Genomic DNA, 21,907 nt, shown 5'->3' with positions numbered 1-21,907 from the left:
ATGATACCTATTAGATAAGATAATACATGAGTAACAACTCCGACTTTATTACAGGTATCTTTACTAAAACAGGTATTTTCAAAATTTCAAAACAAATAGAGTCAATCAATAATTAATTGAATAATTAAATTAATTAATTAAATAATTTTGTCTATGTTTGTATATATTATATTCTTTAAAAATTAAATATTAGTATATTTTATTACACAAATAAATAAATTTTTATTAAAGCAATATAATAATTTCTTCCTAATTTAAATTTAAATTAATATTTATAGTATAATATCCGACTAGAATTGTTAATAATTAAAAATCTCTTTGTAAACTTAAGAATTTCATTTAAAAAATCTAGGTATTTCTACTTATTATTATCTTATCAAGTATCAAATAGACGATGAGTTCTTTTGATTTGTACATGTCAGTGAATCATTATAAGATTCAAGTAGATATGAACAAAGTATAAATGTTAGATTTTCAATAATATAGTATGGCTTTTTAATAATGTAATTATGGCATTTAATAAAATTGTATTATTGATGATATGGTGCGGTAAGTTGTCACAATATATATTAATATATATTAGTTATGAAATAGATTATAAGTTACAATTTTATACTAAGCATTTTTTTACATAATAGAATTACAATTAATATGGTCGCAAACAACTATACCAAAATCACTTAGAGAATGTTATAGAAACAATGCAATATTAAATCCCCGACTTCCATTGAACTTGCGTATATTAGTTGACATCATACAGAAAATGGAAAAACAATGTTATTCAATAACAGATATGAGAATAATGTCTTCATCAATATTACACAGGTTGTAACATCTAATTATTAATATCTGTTTGTTTTACTGCAAAATAGTAAATATATTTTATAAATTACAGATTTAAGTTCGATGGTGTTGAATATCAACAGAATATTCAAGTTACAGAAAATGTACTTCCATTCAGTGGGACTGGTACACAACATATTAAACATGAATTGATAAAAGAATTAGTTCCAGGAAATACAAAAGCTTTGCCAGTTCATATACTTTCACAAGAAGAGCGATGTATGCTTCATGAAGCTATTTCAAATACAATTTTGGAACCTTACAATAAAAGCAAACATAAATCATGTAGTCATATCATAGAAAAACTAACAGGTAATTATTAAAAAAGGAAGAAGATATTTAAAGTAATAAGAATAAAAAATTATTGTTTAGGTAATACTATGTTTAATGATACATGGAATTGTCCAAGGCAACAAGGAGTGGTTCTAACACAATATGGTACTATTACTCCTGGTGCAATTATAGGAGCAATTGCTGCATCTCTCCAACATCAAAATGTTGCTGTAAATCAATTAATCACAAGTTTGGATATACCTCCTTCAGGTATAACATTATTATACTTGTTTTTATCATAAAGTCTCATTTGATAATGTTCCTTTTACATTAGAAATGAATTCTACAAATACATATAGTTTACAATTTAATGAAGAAGAGGTCAATTTTGTTCTTCCAAGAAGTCGAGCGATTCATAAACCATTTATGTGGTACAATACTTTAAATGTTTCATCTATGAAAATTGATAATATATGGTTGACAACAGTTGCAGGTAAAATATTGTTATGTTATACTTTACATTACATACTATGTAATGATATACATGTGTTATGTAGTATTAATGTACCGAAGATCCCGTTTAATTAGGCGAATTAGCGGAAATGGTTGTGTACCAAGGACCTTTACTAGCAAATAATATGACTCTCGGTGCAACAGGATTCTGGCAAAGTATGATGCGTCCGACAATTTATTATCTCACAAGTTTACATAACAATTTTGATGTAACTCGAGCTGAATTAATAGGAGGCATTGATGGTAAATTAACGATATCTTCTGTATTCTTAAATATCTACCAAATATTTATTTGAAAAATTTTTCAGGGATGATTATTGCAACTTATTTACCAACCTGGATTCAGGACTTTTACAGCCTTCGACTTAGTCAAATTTTGGAAATGTATTACTCATACGAAGGTGTCACGTTTAATGCAAACGTGAAAGCTTGTGATCGAGCACAAGCTTTTTTATATGCAGTGCCAAAGACTATTTTAAATGAACAGGTTACTTATAATTATAAATGAAATTATAGTATATTTATATCTATATTATCCTATATTTTAATTTGCAAATATCGTTTGTAAGACTTATGCCATAGCTCAGATGTTAGCTTATCGTAAAAGCATTGCGTATATTTCTCCTGAAGCATTGAAACAACTGGTTGATATTGCAATTGAAAAGTTTTATACTTATGCAAGGAATCATTTGTTCCCTAAGTTACCTTGTCATCAAATAAATCAACCCCAAGTAGAAGCACTGATTGTATTTGATGGTGCATGGACAATAGAATATACAATAGACTTTCTTTCGTAAGCTACAGTGTATATCATATTTCATATTATATTTCATATTTTTATTTCTACAACTCTGTATGTTTTAGAACTCTTATACAAGATTTGGATGTATCAATGTATGGATCAAAAATGGGAATAATACATGGTACTTCAGGAGAATGGATGTTAAATGTTACGAACAGTCCATCAATCGCGTTTCAAGCATTAAACAATTTTACTAATACAACGTGTAAGATTGATTGTTTCATAAAAATATTTATTATTTTCTTTTATATGATTGTAAATAATATATTTATAGGGCCTACGAAATTTAATTATACCCGAGTTTTGGAAACGGTATCTATTTACTTGAAAAGAACTTGGGAGTACAATTACAAAAATCAAATAATTGGAAATTTTGGTCAGGTAGTTATACTCTTAATTCCATTAGCTCACATGTCCAATAATGAGAAAGAATCAGTAATAATATTATTGCGTCAACTAAAACACGCTCATCCAGGTAAATATATAAATTTAAAATGTGAATTACAGAAGGTTAATTTCAATAATCTCTTTTTCCATTAACTTTTCAGAAGTTCATTTTGTATATTATGTATCCCCATATAACGAAAATTTATTTGAATCATTTACTTTATGGGAGGAAGATTATATAATAAAAAATTCCAATATTGACACTATTACTCAATACGTATCGAGAAGTACGTTTTACTACTTAAGTAATCAATATAATATATATTATAAAATTTTAAATGTAAAATATTTATTTTCTTCTCTCTTTCTCTCTGTACATTTTTAGTTCCACGAACATTACGACCTGCGACAGTTGCAGATGTAAATATAAATAAAAATGTCATTCCCCAATGGGAAGATTATATTAGTCCTTCAAAATCTATTACTTACAGAATACATTCACACTGGAAACGAAATATGAAAAAGATAGTAGTTACGGTTTGTATTTAAAAAAAAACGGACTATTTTACAACTACCGTTACTTTGCTTTTCATTCTTATTATAATATTAATTTTTCAGATTCATACTTTTGGCTATGGTACAATGAAAGCCTGTGTATGGGTAGGATTTGAACCTAATGATAAACAAAATTTGCAATGTGCAGAATTATCTGGTTACAAAGAAGTTACATTAACTGATCACTTTAAATGTACTAGTACTTCGTCTTGTCCTAATTTTTATCTTCGTACGCAAAACGTAACTTCTTTATATAAATGTGCAGGTAACTATTAGCTATTACAAATAATACATCTAGCAAAGTCTTTTAATATAATAACAATTTCAGAAATCGACTGTAAAACACCGGATCAAGTAAGATATATCATAAGAACGAATCAGCAAAATGTTCATTATGATAATTCTGCGGATAAAAATGCAGTATTGATCTCATTAAATATTTTAGCCTTATCTGTATTTCGAGTATTCATGTGAAATTTATTATATTTCAAGTTTTTCTGTGAATACTTATAAAATTTTTTACTATAAAATTTATACTATTATATTGAGTAGAAATTTATTTATTACTTAGAAAAATACAAATTTTGTTTTTACTTACAATTGTTCAGGTAGATTAATAATTGCTATATGCATACTCATACACAAATTTGATGAGGAATTGAAAATTACTCGATGCAGCAAGATCTCCCAATTCAGGTTCTACCAAAAGCATATCAACTGGCGGAAGAAATTCGTTTACTTGATCACCTTGTTATAAATAAAACAGAATATATTTTATTGGTATATATTACTTAACTTAAATAATTAAACTATTTTTTCAAATCGAAAATTAATAAGGTACCAGTAAAATGTGCAAGGTCCATTAATTTGAAAAATATTGTTTCTTGTACTTGTTGTTCAGGATTCTTTCCTAGGGTATCCCACTGATCCCGTTTAGCAGCTCGTGCCCAAATTTGCAATTTCAATGACACTTTTTCATCTTCTTGCTCCACATATTCAAGCAAATCAAGAGCTTTCTTGAAGTCGTACTCATTTGCATCAATATTATCCTCAGATGTGTACAACTACATCAATTATATATGTGATATTTATATCAAGTGTTTTACAAAATAAATGTATTTTATAGTCGAATGAAGTACCGTAATTAATTCAGTCGGTGTAAATACTTGTAATTTTTCTACATCATAACCATATGTAGTAAGTACTTGAGTTGGTAATTCTTCTTGATAAGCTACCAGCGCTAATTCATTATTGATTCTTTTTACACAGTCTCTCACTTCTTCTTCTAAATCATCCGAAGCAAGAAGGGCCAATTTTGCTAAAGAAAGCATGGACTGTGAAAAAGATGTGTAGTTCATAAATAAAAATATTTAAACAGTTTAAAAGATAGAATATAACGAATGTGTACCTTCTTACGTGTCACTAATTCACTTTCCTGAATTGCTAAAGAATAAAGTGTATTAGCAGCAAAGCGTAAATCGTCCGTGAGAGCAGATTGTACCCATGATAGAGTTGGATGTTCTGCCAACTTTTCTGACAATTCAATGGTACCTCCGCGTCTACATTTCTCTACTAACTGACCCTGGCGACCATCTTTCACGTACCTATGATAAAAAAAATATTATAATACAAATAAAGATATTTGTTCCTATATCATTGTCTATAAAAGAAGCTTACCATGAGAATAAAAATCCTACAAAATCTTGAGCTGCAAATTTTTTCATATATCCATCCAGTTGACTTTTATTGTTAGTTAATTCGCATATCTGTATCAGGGACGCAAAATCGCAATACTTTTCGGCTAACATTGCAGCACTATCGTATTGTTCTTCCTTTACTGCAAATTATTTAGTATGAATATCTAGTTCTATCTACATAAATTGTAATTAACAAAGAATACATACTTAGAGGTTGAATTAGATTCATTCGATCTGTTTCGTATTGCTTCAAAAGTATTTCGAACTTTTCTGTACCCTTAACACTTTCTAAATGACATTTTCGGCCATCTAATATTAAGTCTATATAACTTACTAATTGTTCATATAATTCATTTCTCACTGTTGAATCGTTGCTTCCAGTTATGCCATGCTTGAGAGTTACATTATACTGAAATAAAAAATTAAATACTGAAGAAATCTTTCTCTAATAATAATTTTCTTATTTTTGCTAAAGTTATAATATATAAATATTAACCATTGTGTTGAGACAATTTCTTAACCCATGTTTTCCAACTGCAGCTGTCCATGGAAGATACTCGGTTATTCCGTTCGAACATCTCGTAGGAATAAATCGTTCAGCATTATGTTGCCGGTATTTTACCACTTCATGTAGGATACCCTATTAGCAGCATGTATTTATTTATACAATTGTACTTTAACATTATTTTTTCTATTTTATTACTAAAGTCGTATTAGATATATACTTACTAATAATATAGCGTTTACTTGCATAATATAATGTGCTACTTGTTGGATGGGTCTTTCAGATTGAGTTACTTCTGATGCATTGTTTACTAAAGTAGGGAGAAAACGATGTACAGTACTGACTTGACGATAAAATATATCACGGGCTGTTAATTCGTCAGATATGTAAGCTTCAGGGCTTAAAGTTTGTTCTATTATAGTATCTATAATATCTGTATACCTTGAAATAAACAAAAATGACAATTTATTCATAAAAAGAAAGCTCATATACAAAAATACATATTGAAAAAATTTACTTGTTCTGGAGATTATATATAGTTAGTGCTGCAACTATCTTTTCTGCATATTCTGCAAGAACGTGTGGTGTAGACATAATTAGTCCTCTATATGTAACAGCACAGAACTGAAACAAACAATATTATGTTCATGTGTATTATACCTTCAATTATAATATTATGATGAACAAACTTACTCTGTTCCAAAGATCATGTTCTTTTAGAAATGTTGTAAATAAATCTATGGCTTTCTGTTTCCCTTCTAGTTGATTAGGTATTTGCATAGAGGTGACCGCATTTATCGTCATAGCTATAACAATATATGATTATTGAAATTTGCGCAAACATGTCTTGTATTTAAATACGAAATATATAAAATTTAATTACACAAATCTCTGTGATTTGACCAACGTGGATCATTTGCTGGGTAATCGTCTATCAGATCTTTAGCAACTTTTAAAATCAGTGTGTCAAGATTAGCATCTATATCCATTACTGGTTCTTCTTGCAAAGGAAAAAGTTGTAATAAAATATCTTCACACTGAGCCTGCAACAGAATAATTATGTTAACGACTATTGACCTTAACACGATGTAAAACAAATTTACCTCACTTTGCCGTAAACTAAGGAGAAATGCAGCACGCAATTGTGTAGCACAATCAGAACTGTAATACATATCTTGAACTTCTTCATTACTGATAAGACTATTAAAATTTTGTGCAGCTGAACTAGGTCGATAATTATAATCCACACTTGTATTAACATTGTCTGTATAACTCCTAAAAAATTTATTAACTTTATTCTTAATAAAATTATTTGCTTTTAAGGTGTATATAAAACAAAAACGAACATATTAAAATCTTGCGATATAAAATCCGACGGTATGACAGAAACTAATCCGAAATTCTTAGTAAATAAAACTGGAATTCCTGAACATAGTGCGCCACCAAGAATACTATCTTCTCCGCCTCGCACTAAATCTATTTTATCTTGCTCGTGTTCGGATATACCTAAAATGTTTTTATTTAACAGTATAAAAGAATTCTACATAAAATCCTACAATAAATTTTAACTTACAGTTCACAACAAGCACTTCATACTGATTGTATATAATGGCTTCCCAACCATGTAGTATAAAATGGTAAGAAACTAAAGTTGATTCAACATCATTATGATACGAAATGGAATCAATTTTAACTGGTATAAACCATTTAAATGTATTTGCTAACGTTATACCAGATAGCTGTATCAAACCTACAACATATTTGATTATTTTATGTAATAAAAACTATAATAAAGTGAATCTAAATTTTTTCAATTATTACCAAGTGCAAATTCAATAAGAGGTGATGCATCAGCACAATGGGCTGCCATTAAAAAAACTATTCCTTCATTACATGGTTGCATATCAATCAACCAGGTTTCCATATTTTGTGGGTTGCATGCACTTGATTTCTAAAATAAAATAAATGAATAAACATAATATTCTTTATACGTACAACATTCTACATACCCAAATTTCTCGTTGGAAAGTTTGTGAAATAATGTACCCAATATCTTCATCAAACTCCATCTTCTCTTGCTCATTATGAGGGAAAGACCAATATTGCAATGATGAGCCAGCTAAAATAAGAACCCTTGATCCTCTATCTCCTAAGGTTGTGCAAGTAACTTTTACCAATTTCTATGAAACAAAAACACATTTGCTGTATTTTATATTTTTTGTATTATATCTGTTATTAAAAATGTAGTTATATATATATATATATATATATATATAAAATTATGTAAAATTTACAGTTTCTGTGACTGGAGATTGAGGTATAGCTCCAAATATAAGAGAAGTCATTCTTCTTCCTATACCACCTAGCCATCCTTGACTTGTTCTAAGAACTTGACAGTTGATACTATTCTTACCACCTACAAACTGTGGTTGTAACAATGCTACTGTGCATGTGGTTGTAGCTAAAATACAACCATGACCAGGAATGTAAGTAAGACAATCGACTTCTTGCCCAGCAAGTTCTGCACTTGTTTCTACAGAAGATCCTTCATGGGCAACGCTAACCCAGAACCGTACAATGCCTTCAGGAGAAACAGCCATGCAACTGGGCACCTAATGATTTTAAAAATTAGATGTTAATAATAATAATTTTTAGTTAATGCTTAATTTAAATACCTGATGGCCTGGAGGCAACCACACAGCTATGCATTCTGCTTTGTGAGCTAAATCACTTTGAGGTAACAATAACTCTCTACATTGGCTCTTAAAAGTTTTCCTTTGTTTTGAATCATGGATAGTGGCCTTGCATTGCCACACAAGCAGTCTACGACCACATACAAGCCAAGCCCAACCATCTATTGAAATATTAACGCTAACAGCTGTATTTCTATCTACAAATGTTAAAGCTTCCGTAACAAGTACAGGCAAGGAGGATCCGAAACTTTCTACAACATGGTTCGGCGTCTTACATATTATCTGTACTGACTGATTCGATCGTCCGGATACACTTATTGCTCTACAAAAAAAGATAAGACAGATCCATAGAAATACTAATTTATAATCAAAATTCCAGTAATCTGAATTTATAATATTTATAAAAAAACTAACGAATTATTTTTTCTTAAGGATTGAACGATTGACATGCGTTTTCGCGGAGATGTCAAATTTCTTCCTAGTGAATTTCCTATACTCGTACGATCCATTATAGTTTGTTCTTTGTTTAAAAACTTGACATCAAAAAAACCGGTTTATCAATTAATATTCTAAATTACATAACAATTTTTCACTAATTTCTCTATGTATACAATATTATATAGGTTATTTTTTCATATGCATGAACCGGTAAAACGATTACATGTGCTAGGCACGAACAATAAATGATAGAGTTAAATAAACGCAGCACTAACAGTGTTTAACGAAAATTTTCAACATAAAGTAAAATTTACAATAAATATACACAACTGATAGTTCACTAAATGAAATAAATGGTTCAATCGCTTCTTTATTTCTCATTGAACATTCTAAATTTTATGTATAATTTCATATATTGTCGAATAAGTTGAGTTAAGAGAAATAAACAAAACCATGTGATCGAAATCTAGGGAGAAATAAGGTTGATTAGAAATTTTACCAGATATAAGCATTTGGCGTACCATGAACATAGGAAATGATAGAAATATGTCCATATTGTCATAGCCCATGGCAACCTTTTGTCATGAAAATAGGAATATGCCCACGTTATTCGTAGCGTTTCATTTTATTTATATTAAGTACACCTATACGTAATGGTTTGCTATGTTACTTAAGTTTCAATTAACATTTTTTGTTAGAAAGTGTCATAACCGTACATAGCTATAAATGTTTCGAATAATCTCCATACGATTTCATAAACAGATCTCGACATTCATATACTAAAGTCTAGAGAAAACCATTCGAGAATTGAGTCGTGAAAATCAATATTGAAGACAAGGTTTTTGTTCTACACATGCGTGGCAAGTTATGAATGTCTCAGATAGAGACAGAGACACTTCCTGTCTACCTCACAAGAATGAAAGCTTTATTGTCTCCCATGTTAATTTTTTATGACTTAATTTTCGGACGGTTTTCTCTGAAGAGGAAATTTCATCTTTGGTTTTAGTATATAAGAATTGGGACCTGTTTATATGGTCGTGCTCCATGATCCATACGTCTAGGGATTTTAGGTTTTTTATTTCTATTCCTTTGAATAAAAATATTAATTTTTATCTCCATGCCATCTTGTGTTTGTCGAAAGAAATGCAACAGAATAAGTATGTATAAATACACGTACTTTGTTGGATACGTACGTGCGGTATGTGGTTGCAACAATGAATTGGCTGCAGTCTCCTGTTAATAGGTAGTGTGGAGAAAGTGCGTGGTTGATGTTATAATTTTTGAAAGTGTGTCGTCAGTCGATTCATGTTACAGTAATTGAATATTCAGAAAGAACGTAAATTAAAATTGGCAGGATGGTTGATATGAAAACTGAGGAAATAAACGGGGAAACTGAAACCCCGCAGAAGAGTGCAAAACAATTACAGAAGGAGGCGAAAAAACAGGCAAAATTGGACAAGTTCAAACAGAAACAGGAAAAGAAAGAAAGTGACAAAGCTCCAAAAGTAAAAGAAAAAAATGAAGTAAGATTATTAAAATCTTTCACTTTCATCTATTTTCAATTATTAAGTTTCATATTATCCATATGGCCTTCTTTTTTCAGTTACGCAATTCGTAATTTTTTCGTTAACTAAAAAGTTTTGTTTCTGTTTTTAATTTTCAAAATGTTCTTACTTTTCAGAAAATTGAAAAGAAAAAGGAATGCAAAGAATCAGCTATATACATGGTAAATACACCTTTGGGAGATAAGAAAGATACTACATGTGCGATGCCTGATGCATACAGTCCAAAATATGTTGAGGCTGCTTGGTATGCATGGTGGGAGAAGGAAGGTTTCTTTAAGCCAGAATATGGTGTATGTAACAGAAACATATTTTAATAAAGAATTAGTCCAGAGCTTGCTTTCTTTGTCTCATTTTATAATTCTTATATGCAGAGAAAGAATATATTGCAATTAAATCCTAAAGGAAAGTTTGTCATGGTGATACCTCCTCCTAATGTAACTGGATTTCTACATCTTGGACATGCATTAACTAATGCTGTAGAAGATGCTATTACAAGATGGTAAAAGAATGCCTGAACTACAGTATACATTGTATAGAAATATGTAGTTGATTACATAGAAATGTAAAACAATATAGCTTGTTTTGCTCAAGTATTGTAATTTAATCATTTGTAGATAATAATCTTGTGCAAAAAATTTTTTATTTACAAGGAATCGTATGAAAGGACGTACAACACTGTGGAATCCAGGTTGCGATCATGCAGGTATTGCTACTCAAGTGGTGGTTGAAAAGAAACTTTGGAGAGAGGAAAAGAAGACACGTCATGATATAGGAAGAGAAAATTTCATAGAAAAAGTTTGGAAATGGAAAGAAGAGTATGTTTAAATAGATTATGTATAACGTAAATATGTAGCACATCTATATATATTATACATTTTAGAAAAGGAAACAGAATTTACTTGCAGTTGAAGAAATTGGGAGGATCATTTGATTGGGATAGGGTTTGTTTTACTATGGATCCAAAATTATGTTATGCTGTTACAGAAGCATTTATAAGGTTGCACGATGAAGGTGTAATTTATAGAAGCAATAGATTAGTCAATTGGTCATGCACATTAAAAAGCGCTATATCCGATATAGAGGTAAATATCTTTGACCAAATATCAAATGACCATTAACTTCACGATTGTTTTTTTCTGAATTTAAAATTCGCTTATGTAGGTTGATAAACTTGAATTAACTGGTCGGACATTGCTTTCAATTCCTGGGTATCAAGAAAAAATAGAATTTGGAGTTTTAGTATTATTCGCCTATAAAGTGATAGGTTCTGAAGAGAAAATAATAGTAGCTACTACCCGTATTGAAACAATGCTTGGGGATACAGCTGTTGCTGTTCATCCAAAAGATACTAGATATGCTCATTTAATTGGAAAATATGTACAACATCCATTTTGTGACAGAAAGTTACCAATTATACCCGATGAATTTGTTGAAATGGAATTTGGAACAGGTCAGTACTACTGATCTAATAAGAAATCTTACTAAAGCAATGTTAATTTAAAATTCTTTTTTTACAGGTGCTGTAAAGATTACACCAGCTCATGATCCTAATGATTATGAAGTGGGGAAGAGATATAATTTACCATTTATTACTATTTTCGACGATAATGGAAATATTATTGGAGATTATGGACAATTTACAGTATAAAATTATACATCATGTTTTATTTTGTGATCTAAAAATCAATTGGCATCTTTAACATGTTTTCTTTGTTCAGGGAATGAAACGATTCCATGCTAGAACAGCTATAATAAAAGAATTAACTGCAAGAAATTTGTTCATTGAAATCAAGGACAATCCTATGGTAGTGCCAATATGTAGTAGATCTAAAGACGTTGTTGAACCTTTGATGAAGCCTCAATGGTAGTTTAATAGTTACACATTTATAATTAAAACACATAATAGAATAAATTACATTTTTCGTTTTTATTATTAGGTACATAAAATGTAGTGAAATGGCCACAAAAGCAATGGACGCAGTGAAATCCGGTGAACTAAAAATTATTCCTGATCAATACAAGAAAATTTGGTATCATTGGATGGAAAATATAAGAGATTGGTGTATATCTCGTCAATTATGGTGGGGTCATCGTATTCCTGCTTATTGTGTCAAAATAATTAATATACCTGAAAACATAAAGGTAATTAAAATATCAAATTAAGTTTCTTTGCACTTATCATACAAATTCATATTCCTTAGTTAGATGATTATTGGGTGAGTGCACATTCGGAAAATGAAGCTAAGGAAAAAGCTGCAAAGCAGTTAGGTACAAATGTAGATAATATTATTATTGAGCAAGATCCTGACGTGCTGGATACATGGTTCTCTTCAGGTCTCTTTCCATTCTCGATATTTGGATGGCCAGATAAGGTATATATACAAATGATTTCTTTCATTAACTTACTTATGTACTAATTAGTTTCATTGTTTAATATTAAAATAAAATAATTATACTTTAGACAGAAGAACTTGAGGCATTTTATCCTGGTACATTACTAGAAACTGGACATGATATCTTATTTTTCTGGGTGGCAAGAATGGTCTTTTTGGGTCAGAAGTTATTAGGGAAATTACCGTTTAGGTGTGTACATATTTTTATTCTTATATTTAATTTTTCATAATTATACATCTAAAAGAATGCTTTTACAGAGAAGTATATTTGCATGCTATGGTACGAGATGCTCATGGAAGGAAAATGAGCAAATCGTTGGGAAATGTTATAGATCCTATGGATGTGATTAATGGGATATCATTGGAGGTATACATTTTATCTGCCATTTTTTTTTTTTTTCACTTTGGCGAGGTTATTTGTTAGCTAAATATTACTTTCATTTAGAATCTTCATAAACAACTGATGGATTCAAATTTGGATCCAAAAGAACTTAAATATGCTATAGAGGGACAAAAACGTGACTATCCACAAGGAATTCCTGAGTGTGGGACAGATGCTTTAAGGTTTGCACTTTGCGCTTACACCATGCAAGGTCGCGATATTAATCTTGATATTCTTCGCGTACAAGGATATCGATTTTTCTGTAATAAAATATGGAATGCGACGAAATTCTCTCTCATGTACCTAGACTCTAATTTCGATTATGATGAAGACGTTCAATCGGTAAAACTTAATTTTAACACTCTTAATCATAGAAGGTTTTCAAAATTGTTACCATTTTCTTTATTGTAGACAATTAATGATGTCCGCAATGATAATATGATAGGTGATAATGATTGGTATCAAAACACTTTAAAAGAAAACTGCGTACAAGACGCGTTAAATAATTACTTGGCAGACTATCCCTATTTAGATGGATATAACCCTTCACAAATTGACACAAAAGTTCACCAATATTTTACTAGATTGGGTACTGATTTAAGAAACTATCCTCATTTACATCGTTGGTATAAACATGTGGCATCTTACAGTGAACAAGAACGATCTATGTTTCGTGTAGAAGAAGGTAAAATATTACCTCAATGTGGTTGTAAAATACACGATTACAATAACAGTAGAAAACAGGTAAATAATATTCCAATAAGTCAGTATAAAGAATCAATATACTTAGATAAAAATATCGATTTTTGTATCATTAGCTACATTGTGAAACGAATATGGACTCTTGGATGCTCTCTCGTGTTAGTTGTGCAGTAAAAATCTGTGACGAAGCAATGGCACAATATGATTTTCCAACTGCCACTACTGCCTGCTATAATCTTTGGTTGTATGATTTATGTGATGTTTACTTGGTTTGTATATAATTATATATTTAAGTTTCTTAATTCATAATTTTCTTATACAGTAAATTATTATATTATTAGTATGTATTACTATTTAGGAGTATTTGAAACCAGTCTTTCAAGGTAATAATAATAAGAGACAGTATGCAGCAAGAAGAGTCTTATTTAAGACACTAGATGTAGGATTGAGGTTGTTAAGTCCCTTCATGCCATTTATAACGGAAGAACTTTATCAACGTTTACCTCGCAAAAAGCAGCTTTATCCCAGTGTTTGCGTTAGTCCATATCCAGAAGTATCAGAGGTATTAGCATATTTTTTGTTTTATTTGTTATAATTTTTTGTATACATAAAAGTATATGATTGTATGATCGATTTATAGTGTGATTGGAGAAACGAAGAAATAGAGAAAGACGTTGATTTTGCCAACAAAGTAATAAAGAATATTCGATCAGCGCGTGCAACGTATAACTTACCGAACAAAATAAAGACTGAAGCATTTCTTGTGTGTAGTAGTAATAACTTGAAAGAAAAGCTTCTGGAATATAGATTATTGATAGAAACCCTTTCTTATTCTACACTCAATATGGAGGAACCACCAACAGGATGTGCTATCATTACTGTCACAGATAAAGTTCAAGTACATCTACTATTGAAGGTAAAAATAATTATTATTGCTAAGATAAATTAAAAAGCTAATGTTAATATATAGCAATTGGGTTTAAGTATAAAATTTGTACATGTTCAAGGGTTTAATTGATCCAAAGAAAGAACTAGAGAAACTTAGCAAAAAGGAGGAGCAATTAATAGATACTATTCGTAAAACCAAACAAGCTATGGAAGTTCCTGATTATAACGTTAAAGTACCATTCGATGTACAAAATAATAACAAAGAAAAGCTGAAAAATAATGAAGGAGAATTGCAACGAATCACTGATGCGTTATCAGCACTACGTGCAATGTAACACTTAAATTATTTAGGTGTCATAATTTCATTATCACATTACTTTCTTATTTATTAAATTATATTTTATCAAAAGTTTGTTATTTTTATTTATCGATGAATACTTTTATAAATTAAAATAGCATCTAGATAGCAAAAAGATAGACTTATTTAGAAGATCAATTAGCAATTTTTTAAATTAGTATTTTATAAAATAAAATTAACGATGTAGGAAGCGTGAATAATTCTAGCATTACAAAAGAAATTGCTTTTCATATTGATTTATTATAAAGCATTGCCAATAAATGCAATAACTATGAAATTTAGTATATTTAAAATCTAACAAGGGTGAGCTACTAATTTCAATAAAGGTATTTAATTTGTTCCGATCGATTATTCTTAGTAGATTTATAATTATCAGTCATGAACAAATGCAACTAATTTATGAAAACGATTAAGCTAAAGAAAAGTTTAATGAAATGATATGAATTATATGCATTACTCTATCAGTATTATCTGTCATCTTACTATAATTTTACAACATAATTGTTATAACATTAATATACATAAATATTGTAAGAATTCATCTCAATAATATTAAATAATACTTCAAGTTGTAGCTGCATTTCATATTTCAATTAAACATATCGATTGAAACAAACTTCATGGCTAAATTTACAATTAAATCTGGAAAACTAATGACTTAGAAATTGTGCAAAATCAAATTCGAGAATATTGTAAATCTTATTCTGTCAGTTTTCAATATAAAAAATGTATAAGGATATAGTATTACATTTGTGCTACAAAGCCAAATCCAAATTGTATTCCGTTTTACCTACTGGCTAGAGAATTATAATTCATTGAACTCTATTATCATTTTATTGTAAAACTCCTATTCACAACTATGTTCTTAGGCGTTCGATGATATTTATGTTTACATGAATAACAAAACAAGAAAACAGTATTAACATTATATATACAATTGTGATATGTGAATAGTAATTGAATTTATTACCTATTCAAATTTTGTCCAATTATTTTGTGACTTAATGGCAGGCCCTAAGCTGAACGTACTATCGATATTAATACTGCTTTCGGATGAGTTGCATATTGTAGAATTTCTCGATGGTGAATCACCATTACTTATACTAAATTTATTAAAATCCAAACCGTAGGCTTGCAACAGATCCAAATCGCCGGTATTATCGGAAGATTTTTGTGGCTTATCGTTACTTTTGTGCAATGGTTGGAAATAAGGATACAACGGGTTGCTAAGACCTTCGCCCATTTCAGGTATATGCAATGATTGAGTCATTTGTTTAGAACTCGCGAATTCTGATGATTTAGAAAGCAATGGGTCGAAGTCATCGTTGCTCGTTGTCGAATCTAATCTAATCAAATCTGGCACTTCAGGAGATTCCTATGAACAATAACAGAAATTTTCTGTTAAAAATAAAAATATCGGCTTATTCTTAGAGAAATATTATAGCATATATTATAAAAGAAAAAAGCTAAACCTTTTTAGCAAAACAGAGGATTTCTTCATACAGGGAACGATAAATGCACAATATATGTTAAAATGCTTGTATAATGATTATGAAAAAGTGACTATAGATTCACAAAACAAATAATGAATGATGATGTTTACCTTTGAATATGCAGAACAAGATGTACTATTGTATGCATGGGATGGAACGTGACAATTAACAGACAACGATGCATTTGTAGCTTGAAAGATGGGTGGTTGCAAATAGGAAGGCATAAACACTTTACTAGTATCAAAAGGATCATTTTCTTTCGGATAAAGATCAGAATCGTGATTTGGAAAAATATTGTCGGTATAAAACGTAGAGTTTTTTGTCGAATTTTCAAAATCATTTTTACATTGCTCTATATCAGCTTTTCGAGAATATAATGAAGTATTATATTTCATAAATTCAGTTGCATAAATCTTATGTGAAATGTTACTCGTTTGAACATTATCATTACATCTCTGTAAAGCGGGAAGAAGTAATGATTTATCGGTTTCTTCTCGAGTTTTATTTGGTTTTGATCCCATAGCATCAAATGGAAACGTGCTATTATTTCCACTAATTTGAGAATTTGACATATCATTGGTATTTAGCAAAATATTTGATTGATCAACTGGATTAATCAAAGTGGTGGAATGTGGAGTACAGGATGTAGTTTTTGTGGAAGGAGTAACAGTTAGGTTTGTAACAATTGTACTAGGTGGAGGGCCGTGCCGTATATGCCCACTCCATGCAGGTCTCAAGCTGTCTAAACTGCGCACTGGTTTCAACTGAAAGTGATGCATGAAACATTCTTATTATAAAGAATGAATAAAAAAGTGTTTAATACGATTCTCTATATATGAATAGTACATATATGCTATTTGATATTGCCATACATTCTTTATTTCACATGCACACTTAGATAATACTTCAAAACTATTTCTTTTTTGATTATGCTAAATAATAATTTTCCTCATAACATTTTAATATAATAGAAATCTACATGTTGTATTATTTTATATAATAAATATTAAGATATCTAGAAATCATATCATGCATGATTTACATATGAATATGTAATTACATGTAAATCATTATTATCACCCTAATTAATTCTATTAAGGATGATAATGAATCACGATCATTATCATACTATTGATGTTGATTGCATACAGATTTACATTACAGTAAGCAACGTTTTGCGATACATTAAAATTACAGACAAGAACATTTTTACACCACTGAATTTAAATGTTTCATATAAACTAGTATTACCTTGATCATTGAAATATTCGCAAACTGCTTATTAGAAATTTCTATACATTTATACATAGCTAATGGAAACTAAAAATATACTCACCGTTCTATCAACGGGAGGTGTATTGGGAAATATCACATGACGGAGTTCTTGCATCAGATCAATATTCACTCTCTCGGGTGGAAAATCGGATTCTTCTGGAGAACTAGGACTTAGTGGCGAATACTGTTTCCTACTGTAATTTAAACAATGCATATTGGGTTTTACAATAAATAATAAATATTGATATTACAAAGCAGAAACACATGAAACTATAGAAATAAACCTTGGATCGACGAAATTACTGTTACGTATTCGAAGATCTTTTCTATAACTAGTAGTAGCTGTAAAACCATTTGGTGATTTTGGTGGAGATGTAAAATCGATAGGCCTTCTATCCGACGTAGGTGAACTAGGCGCTGATCTTGGTTGATGGAATCTCATACTAGCATCGTTTCTATTTGATCGTCCTGAGAATAGGTATAGAATTGATTGATATATCATCTAGTAAGTAAAGAAATTTATAAAATTTTGTCATACCTTTCCACTTTAATCCTTTATATGCTGTTTTCATATCCTTCCCTTTGTCTTTTACCTGTAAATATAGTTTCTTTTAATAATAACCGTAAAATGTAAAGAAAACTTAATAGAACTTTTATAGAAATTAATTTAGTTGATAAATAGTATAATATTAGAGCCATTGTGACTATTTTTATTGCACCGCTTTTGTTAGCAGTTATTTTTATATATACACACACACACATATGTATGTATGCATGTATGTATGTATGTATGTATGTTTATGTGTATGTATATGTATATATATATAATGAAAGAAACAGTGATTAGTATAATTAATGAAAGAACACATAATCAAAGAAACTAATTTAATTTTTACACTAAACTTACTGATTTAACTGCATATTTTACAGCTGGATTGGCCTGGAATTGAAGGCAATCAAGAACACAAAATATGATTTGATTTCACGTATTTTAATTTGATAGCTGATCTCCGCAATGTCTTAAAAGAAAAATGAATGAAAGTAACACACCTTGTCTTTCACACTGCGGAAAAATGCAGAACTTTCCTTTCGCATAGCGTAAGTCCATTCTCGATATTGCTGCATAAATTTGCTACCAGATTTAGCAGAATAGCTGCAGGCCTCCATTTCAAATTCATCAGAAAAGCCAAGTCCCGAATTAAGCATATTCAGTCTTTCTTCTATAAACTAAAATTATTATCATTACTAAATTTATATGTTTTATTCAAAATCTTTTTGATAATTAAAGAAAAAAGATATCCATTTATACTTGTTGAAATATTTGTAGTTCCAACATTTTTCTTAAAAAAGGTTGCATCGACGATGGTCTGCTCTCCACAAATGCATTCTGATTGAACGTAATACTCTGCCCTTGCTCTAATGTTAATGCGTCCCTATAGCCAGCTGTTAATTGTACCAACGCTCGTAAAAATGCCCTTGACACACCGTCTCCGAGTAGGGCGGATCTATTACGTAATGCCTTTTTCAAGTTTGTCACCTGGGACAAAGAAACTCTTTATTTTATTATTTAAGATGTGTTTCGATTCTTAAGAATATCTTTCTTATTCCACGAGTAAAGTCATATTTTTATACGAACTACATCCTGAGGCAAAGATTCCAAATCTTGAAACGGGGACTCTACGGTGTTAATGTCGGCGTCCAATATAACTACTTCTCCTAGATCACTTTTACGTACTCTCTAAAGAATAGCATGAAAAACATTGAAGACTAAAGATGTAACTTATTTATTTTTATAATTAATAGAGATTATGTAAATACCTGAAGCGTTGGGGTGGGTACGCCGATTAAAAACGGCATCGGCGCCAGTAAATAATCAATTAAAGACAATGGTAAAACTGGAATATATATATGTTGCCAAATCATAGGATAAATTAAGGCGTTACATGCTTGAACGCAAGCGCTTAATCTTGAAAGACGTTTTGAAGTGAAAATAATTCGACGCTCGTATAACATGGAAGCAAATATAATCATCATATTGTGGGCATCGACAGCACTATAATATTCGGTCAAGTTTCTCTAAAATCAAGAAGTTGTCACATATGCAGTTCTCTATTTAACCAGTTAACTGCAGAGTTTAGTTTTAAAAATCTCTTACAGAGTGCGTAATTAAAATCAAGCAAGTATCACACGAATATACACGTTGAATGCAGGACAAATGCTGCTATTATAAATTTTACGAAAAAAGTAAAGCAAAACGAAAAAGGATTACATTTTTACTTGATGAAAAATTAACAATTCATTGTTAAAAATGGTATTGTTATTAAAAACTTACAAATTGCCAAAAAATAATAAAATTTATAAACAAAAAAAATTAAGGAAAAAATTTATGAAATTCAGATGATTATGATTTACAGATTATAAGTACACAAAACAATTTAAGGAATAGCTGATCTACGCAGTAAAGTATTCAAAACAGTTTGGGAAATGGCTGATGCATTGGAGAAAATAATCAACTCAATTTATAAGAAGACTTTTGGGATGAAGGGTATACACATCGAATGCAGTTAACTGGTTAAATAATTCCCCTAAACATTAAAGCTAACTTCTCTACTTACATTCTCAGGTATACTTGGTAATTGAAATTGTTTTGGACTTTGGCAAACGAAATTCTAAAAATTATTAATAAAAATGGATAGTATGCAATATATAATAATATATCTCAGATATAAATCTATTAAATAATTTACCACTTTAGAATTTGGTACAGGAATAGAGATAGAACTACCAGGAATGGGTACTGGACTTTTATATACAGTTTCAAGAAATTTCCAAAGGTCTTCTCCAGTGCCATTGCTCATTAAAGTTGCAATATTATTTAAAAGCCTGCTTACAAACAATAAATTACGTATTTAATTACATATGATATATATTTATTATATGTTACATAAATATTTATCATATCATAAGCTATAAGTAGTTAAAATACTAACTTGTAAAATATTTCATGCCATGGTAGGACACTTAAAATTACTAATGCTGTATCTGTCTTAGGATCGTGTCTACAAAATCCAAATGTCCATTTTGAATCTATACTAGTGAGTACAAATGAAAAATGTTGCACCATCAAACTGGAAACAAAATGCAAATATTATAATATTACATTATACTAACAACATATATTTACTTTAAACAGCTTTAAAAACTTACTTTTCAATCTCACATGGATAGGCAAATTTAGGGACTGATTTAAGTATTTCCTCATCTAAAAAAGAAGTTGGATACTTTTGCAGTATCCAAGGTGGTTTTTCTCCCAATGGTGCAGCTACCTCACAGAAACATTCAAAAAGATGTTGCACATTGTCCCTAAAAATATCAATATATTGTTGTAATTACAATTCTCAGTGCATAAACTCAATCTGTTGATCGTGATACATAGAACATTGATTGAGAAACACATTTGGGTAATGTATTTCAAACAGGAGGTACTTTCACTTATTTTATGTATCATCATTGAAGGAGCAGTTCAATGGTATAATAAAACTATCAAGAAGAAAAATTGAACGTTGAAAACATCCGCCTAAAACGATGTCTTTTGGGAATAGTTAAAAATAAAGAATGTACTTACCTCAATCTGGAACCCATGATAACAGTGAAAAAAAAATAAGTACTTTGTATTCTCTTGACGTCTATACGTCATTGTACGTACTACATGACAGCAACGCATTCCATTTACGTAAATTTTAATGGCATTGCACGACTCGTGATCACGTTGCGTACTATTTTTCTAAATATACAGTGTACTTTTCTTCTCCTTTTTTTTTTCTCCTCACTAACACCAAATGAGTTCTAATCGTACCACCGAGTACTGTACCACCTATTATCTTTGACTAGTAAGAGCATCTTGCATCGAAATCACGCCTACCAGATTAAATATACAATTTCCATAATTGTCATGAGAGTGCTGCATGTTGATTTAAAAGTATGTTCTTTTTTACGACGTCAACGTACCACATATCAGTTCAACTAAAATTTTTATAATTCATACAATATTGAAATAAAAAGCACCCTCTATTTTGAGTAAAAATAAACACAAAATTTTACATTTCATTCTTTTCGTCCTTTTTTTAGTGAGATAGTAGTTTAAT

At 30.0% G+C, this 21,907-nt stretch overlaps 4 protein-coding genes across 8 annotated transcripts; 2 read left to right on the top strand and 2 right to left on the bottom strand.

The window, feature by feature from the left end:
• Nucleotides 1–26: 26 nt before the first annotated feature.
• Nucleotides 27–4,150, top strand: LOC139994325 (uncharacterized). The gene is made up of 14 exons (XM_072016854.1): nt 27–72; nt 639–825; nt 896–1,155; nt 1,216–1,386; nt 1,451–1,609; nt 1,705–1,872; nt 1,938–2,116; nt 2,199–2,422; nt 2,494–2,636; nt 2,706–2,906; nt 2,980–3,105; nt 3,204–3,355; nt 3,437–3,638; nt 3,702–4,150. Exons 1-14 carry the CDS (start codon nt 27–29, stop codon nt 3,845–3,847), a joined length of 2,364 nt encoding a protein of 787 aa, XP_071872955.1. The 3' UTR covers nt 3,848–4,150.
• Nup133 (nuclear pore complex protein Nup133) lies at nt 3,904–9,135 on the bottom strand. The gene is made up of 19 exons (XM_072016850.1): nt 8,683–9,135; nt 8,251–8,590; nt 7,870–8,187; nt 7,585–7,755; nt 7,397–7,526; nt 7,149–7,325; nt 6,922–7,081; nt 6,679–6,850; nt 6,459–6,618; nt 6,269–6,381; nt 6,093–6,199; nt 5,800–6,016; nt 5,567–5,710; nt 5,278–5,479; nt 5,051–5,210; nt 4,782–4,977; nt 4,513–4,707; nt 4,215–4,437; nt 3,904–4,120 (listed from the first exon to the last, which is right to left on the bottom strand). The coding sequence occupies exons 1-19, from the start codon at nt 8,775–8,777 to the stop codon at nt 3,987–3,989; spliced, it is 3,414 nt and encodes a 1,137-aa protein (XP_071872951.1). The 5' UTR covers nt 8,778–9,135; the 3' UTR covers nt 3,904–3,986.
• Nucleotides 9,136–9,815: 680 nt separating this feature from the next.
• Nucleotides 9,816–15,045, top strand: Valrs (Valyl-tRNA synthetase). Of its 3 annotated transcripts, XM_072017122.1 has the most exons (19): nt 9,816–9,963; nt 10,061–10,229; nt 10,388–10,561; nt 10,643–10,770; nt 10,922–11,086; nt 11,152–11,353; nt 11,433–11,721; nt 11,789–11,913; nt 11,990–12,135; nt 12,209–12,413; nt 12,473–12,643; nt 12,733–12,854; nt 12,923–13,031; nt 13,110–13,388; nt 13,458–13,790; nt 13,865–14,017; nt 14,107–14,310; nt 14,389–14,664; nt 14,756–15,045. In XM_072017122.1, exons 2-19 carry the CDS (start codon nt 10,062–10,064, stop codon nt 14,969–14,971), a joined length of 3,465 nt encoding a protein of 1,154 aa, XP_071873223.1. In that variant the 5' UTR covers nt 9,816–9,963; nt 10,061; the 3' UTR covers nt 14,972–15,045. The 3 variants fall into 3 exon arrangements, with proteins under 3 accessions (XP_071873223.1, XP_071873224.1, XP_071873222.1); XM_072017123.1 differs by having other exon boundaries at nt 9,881–10,211; XM_072017121.1 differs by having other exon boundaries at nt 9,881–10,229.
• Nucleotides 15,046–15,214: 169 nt separating this feature from the next.
• On the bottom strand, nt 15,215–21,712 carry LOC139994463 (DENN domain-containing protein 1B). Of its 3 annotated transcripts, XM_072017124.1 has the most exons (15): nt 21,388–21,712; nt 20,970–21,125; nt 20,753–20,890; nt 20,510–20,645; nt 20,378–20,431; nt 19,581–19,838; nt 19,399–19,500; nt 19,072–19,299; nt 18,813–18,989; nt 18,670–18,702; nt 18,301–18,355; nt 18,047–18,230; nt 17,824–17,956; nt 16,598–17,251; nt 15,215–16,369 (listed from the first exon to the last, which is right to left on the bottom strand). In XM_072017124.1, exons 1-15 carry the CDS (start codon nt 21,402–21,404, stop codon nt 15,965–15,967), a joined length of 2,730 nt encoding a protein of 909 aa, XP_071873225.1. In that variant the 5' UTR covers nt 21,405–21,712; the 3' UTR covers nt 15,215–15,964. The 3 variants fall into 3 exon arrangements, with proteins under 3 accessions (XP_071873225.1, XP_071873226.1, XP_071873227.1); XM_072017125.1 differs by lacking the exon at nt 18,670–18,702; XM_072017126.1 differs by lacking the exon at nt 16,598–17,251 and having other exon boundaries at nt 21,388–21,707.
• Nucleotides 21,713–21,907: the final 195 nt, after the last annotated feature.

The sequence above is a fragment of the Bombus fervidus genome, chromosome 14 (assembly GCF_041682495.2).
Source record: "Bombus fervidus isolate BK054 chromosome 14, iyBomFerv1, whole genome shotgun sequence".
Classification (NCBI taxonomy): domain Eukaryota; kingdom Metazoa; phylum Arthropoda; class Insecta; order Hymenoptera; family Apidae; genus Bombus; species Bombus fervidus.
This window is presented reverse-complemented; position numbering and strand designations above follow the sequence as displayed.